This window comes from Nannospalax galili, unplaced genomic scaffold (assembly GCF_000622305.1).
Source record: "Nannospalax galili isolate Female #2095 unplaced genomic scaffold, S.galili_v1.0 scaffold695, whole genome shotgun sequence".
In the NCBI taxonomy this organism is placed as follows: Eukaryota; Metazoa; Chordata; class Mammalia; order Rodentia; family Spalacidae; genus Nannospalax; species Nannospalax galili.
In genome coordinates, this window is record NW_008335601.1 from 592,279 (window position 1) to 596,745 (window position 4,467).

General features: G+C 42.4%; 1 protein-coding gene across 1 annotated transcript in view; it reads right to left on the bottom strand.

The window, feature by feature from the left end:
* Positions 1-3,944: 3,944 nt before the first annotated feature.
* The window catches only part of Osbpl10 (oxysterol binding protein like 10), a 330,111-nt gene continuing 329,588 nt past the window's right edge, over positions 3,945-4,467 (bottom strand). The window contains exon 12 of the mRNA XM_008830466.2: positions 3,945-4,054. Within this exon, the coding sequence (XP_008828688.1) occupies positions 4,010-4,054 (45 nt within the window). The 3' untranslated portion in view covers positions 3,945-4,009. The remainder of the gene's footprint in view (positions 4,055-4,467) is intronic.

Here is a 4,467-nt window from a genome sequence, read left to right on the forward strand (position 1 = left end):
GCTATCAACAATGGTACCACGGTCACTCAGTGGAGTATGGACTGTCTCTTCAATAAACGCTGTCAGGAAAACAGGATTTCTATAAACAAAGGAACAAAGTTGGACTCTTAGACTACATAAAAATTAAAGTTGGATCAAAGACCTAAGTGTAAGACTAAAACTGCAAAATTCTTACAACAGAGCAGGGACTTCATGACCTTGTATTTGGCAATGATTTCTTAGATAGGGACTCTAAAGTACTGGTAATAGCAAAAACAGCCAGCTGCACTTTGACCTTGACCATGACCTTCCCAGCCTGCAGAATTGTGAGCAGCACAAATTTCCATTTTTTATGAGATAAAAGAAAAAAGTACAAGTGACAAGAACAGATTTTATAAAATTCAAATGCTTTTGTGTATCAAAGCAGTCAATGGACTCAAAAGGCAATCCATGGGCTTAAGATGTAGCCCAGTGGTGAAGTGTTGGCCTAGGATCTGAGTAGGTGAGGATGTAGTGATGCTGGACCCCTTGTGCTCTGCTAAGGAGGTTGCAAAATGGCGTAGCCAGCTCTCCAAAAAGTACATGCAGAATTCCCTAAGCGCCAGGAATTTTGTTGCTATGTAACTGAAAGAACTGAAAGAAAGCTTGGAATCAGAGCAGAAACTTATACAGGGCTACATGGCTGCTGTACACAATAAAGGATATATTTGACTGTGTTACTCAGCCTTAAAAATGAATTCTGAGAATGCTATACCATGGCTGAACCTTAAACACATTAAGTGAAACAAGCCAGCGTGTGGGTATGAGGTCTTTGGAGTAGTCCAGTTCACAGAGATAACATAGACACATGGTTGCTAAGGATGGACTGAGGAGAAGAATTGTTCTTTAATGGATACAGTTTTAGATGGCGAGATGTAGAAGTCCCAGGGTACATGAGGGTGGGTGGTTGTTGCACAAGAATATGAATATTTTAATACTACTGAACTACACATTTGAAAATAGTTAATATGGGGGCTGGAGAGATGACTGAGCAATTAAGAGCACTAGCTGCTCCTGCAGAGGAACCACATTTGGTTCCCAGCACCCACATGAGAATTAACAACAGTCTGCAAGTCCAGTTCCAGGGGATCCGACACCCTCTTCTGTCCTCTGCAGGCACTGCAAGACACGGGTGCATTTAACTACACGCAGGCAAAAACACATAATTAAAAATATTTTTTAAAATAGTTAATTATGGGGCTGGAGAGATGACTCAGTTAAGAGCACTGGCTCCTCTTGCATAGGACCTGGGTTCAGTTCCCAGCACCCACGTGGTGGCTAACAACCATCTGTAACTGTCTAGAACTCCAGTTCCAGCAAATGCAATGCCCTTTTCTGGCCTCTGAGAACATTGCACACATGGGTGCACTTAATACATGCAGGTAAAACACTCAAACTCAAAATAAATAAAACTTTCATTAAAATATTTTAAAAGGAACTGGAGAGATGGCTCAGTGGCTAAGAGCATTGGCTGCTCTTGAGGACATGGGTTCCGTTCCCAGTACCCACATGGCAGCTAACAACCATCTGTGACTTCAGTTCCAGGACCAACACCCTCTTCTGATCTCCCTGGGTATTGCACAACACATGTACACTTACATACATGCAGGCAATACACTCATACACATAAAATCAAAATAAAATATTTTTTAAATTAAGAAGTTATTTAAAAGTCAGTATGATACATTTGTGTGATATATATTCTACCACTGTAAACAATTAAAACATGAACAAAATGACCAGCTAGAACAAGTAACACTATGGATTGATGGGGAGAGAATATGCTGGCTTAAACAAGTGAACCATCATATGATATGGTATGATTCCAATTGTACAGTGTGCCCAAACAGGCCAAACCAAGCATGTGGCTTATAAATAGACACACAATACATACAGAAAGCACAACAAAAATAGGAAGAGGATGGAGACACGTGTGAAGGAGCACGGTGGTAGTTTTGGTACCACAGACGTGGGCTTCATTTCTGAAGCAGTGAATGAGTTCATGTCTGTGTAATCTCAGAGCACTATGTGTTATAGATAAACCCAATGTAATACTTCAGATTTTAAAAAATGCACCAAAATACCCCCCACCACTAAAAAGTGAGTCTTCTCCATGTTTTACTTCCCTGATGGTCTATGCATTGTAGTAACACTGAAAGACCCAAAAAACACCATTATGGTGACTTTTCAAGCTTCTCATTGAGGATTATTTTCCATTCAAAAATAGCATCTGTTCCACATCCTTTCATAAAAATAAAATGGTTTTAAATACTTTGTTCACCCAGATGTTTTAAGACTAAACAGTCTATCACCCCATAGTACCTCTGTTCCCAAAACATTTGCTGATTATGAGTGAACTATTTTTGTGAACTTGTCAGAAAGTACCCGTAAGTAATGCTGATCTGGGGACTTTCTCAGTGTGTTTAAAACACTGTTTTAGGGAGCTGGAAAGAGGGCTCAGCAGTTAAGAGTGCATACTGTTCTTGCAGGGGGCCCAAATCTGTTCCTAGCACCTACATTAGTCAGCTCACAACTACCTGTAACTCTAGCTCCAAGAGACCCTCTGACCCCCTCTTCTGGCCTCTTTGGGCACTGTACTCATACACACACACACACACACACACACACACACACACACACACCACAGAATTTGAAATTTTTAAAAACCACTTTTAGTAAAAATAGGATTTTTCTTCAATGTTGATAATTAGCAGTATCTAACCAAGAAGTTTTGAGCTCATTCAGAGTCACGTATCAGAACTTTCAAGTCTCTGGAAATAAAACACACACACACAGACAGGTAGAGTATTTAATCGAAATATATTTGTCTAATATCTACAAAGTGTGAACAACTGGTCTTAAGAAAAGCAGACAAAAGGCACGAAATTATTAGTGTCACCACGGAGAAGCATTCGTGCTACTGGGTTCTATAAATATCATTGGAGTGGCACAGTAAAAAATAAAATAAGCACTGAGCAAAAATCAAATCCAAGTTTTCCTTGTTTTTGATTGAGCCATGTCTTTGACCTCCTGTGTAAAGGCTGAGGGCTGATATTCCTGAAAATGTGGGACTGTTACATAGGCCTTATGTGCGTTCTAATTTCAGCGGCTTTCTTACAGAGTTTGGATAAAACATTAGAAAAAACAAAAAGACAAAACAAAAAACACAGAACATTTGTTCTCTTTCCCCAAACTAGACATGAGTTGGAGGTGGTGGTGGTCCATGTAGTGTGTGCATGCGTGTACTGAACTTCTGGAGCCCTTTTATGATAAAATAGTGAAGTCTCCGTGTGATTTGTTTCCTGCTGTGAAGAACATAACGCCTCGTGCTTTGGGCATGAGAAAGTGTCAGGACGCTGGGACAAACCCCTCTGCTGGGTCTGGTTCTGGTTTCTCGAGAGCCACTCCCTTCTTGAAGGCTCTGACCCTTCCTGCCCCTTCATCCAGTAGGAAAGCCTGCTTGCTCTTTCCTGGATGTGAACAGACAGCCCTGGGCTGAGTTCATCATGAGCATCATCAAACAGTGGGGCACCTCCCTTCTGCCAGGAATGAGCTGCTTTCTCCTACTGGGAAATCAACTGGTCAGCCACCTCAGTCTTCCTTGTGACAGGAGGTGACTGAGTGAAAAGATCTTCACAAGTGCAAAATGACCTCGGCAAAGTGAAAAATAGAAAACTTCATTAATAAAAAAGAGCTTGAGATTGCCCAGTTCAGCCTTGGTGAGTGCCATATGTACATGTGTAGCAGTACCTGGCAAGTGTGTGCACAGCACGCGTGCAACACAGTATGCACAATGCCTCATGTGGCTCCTGAATAAATCCAGTCCTGAGGCAGAGTTTGGGTGCATGTTTCACAGTATATAATCTCTCCCTCTGACCATTTCTTAGAAATTGACAAGAGGTTTCAGTGAATGCCAACAGAATCACGATACTGTACCACTTTAATTCCTACAAAGTCAGGGCTAGTCAGGGCAGCTCTGCACCTCCACCCATCAGTGTGTCTTCCAGAGAGGATTGAAGTACACCCAGCCATCGCCCTGCAGGAGGAGGAAGGAAGAGTTAAATGGGTCCTCACACCAGTTAAAAGAGGGAAGCAAGGACAACTCCCACCCATCCAGTCTCTGGATACACAAACACCACACAACACTACTAGCCCAGGACCTGCCAGTCTACGTGCGTCAACCTTAAGCCTGGCACCTTATAGCCAAGTCAGTCTGATGGTCTCCCTGTCCTCCCACAGCCTTGATGGCTTCTGAGCCCAGATGACCACTTAGCTTACATTTCTCCTTATCCAGTTTAGCCAGGCATGGTGGCGCACGCCTTTAATCCCAGTACTTGGGAGGCAGAGGCAGGCAGATCCTTATGAGTTCAAGGCCAGCCTGGTCTACATAGTGAGTTCAGGTCAGCTGGAACTACAGGGAGACCCTGTCTCAAAAAGACCGAAAAAAAA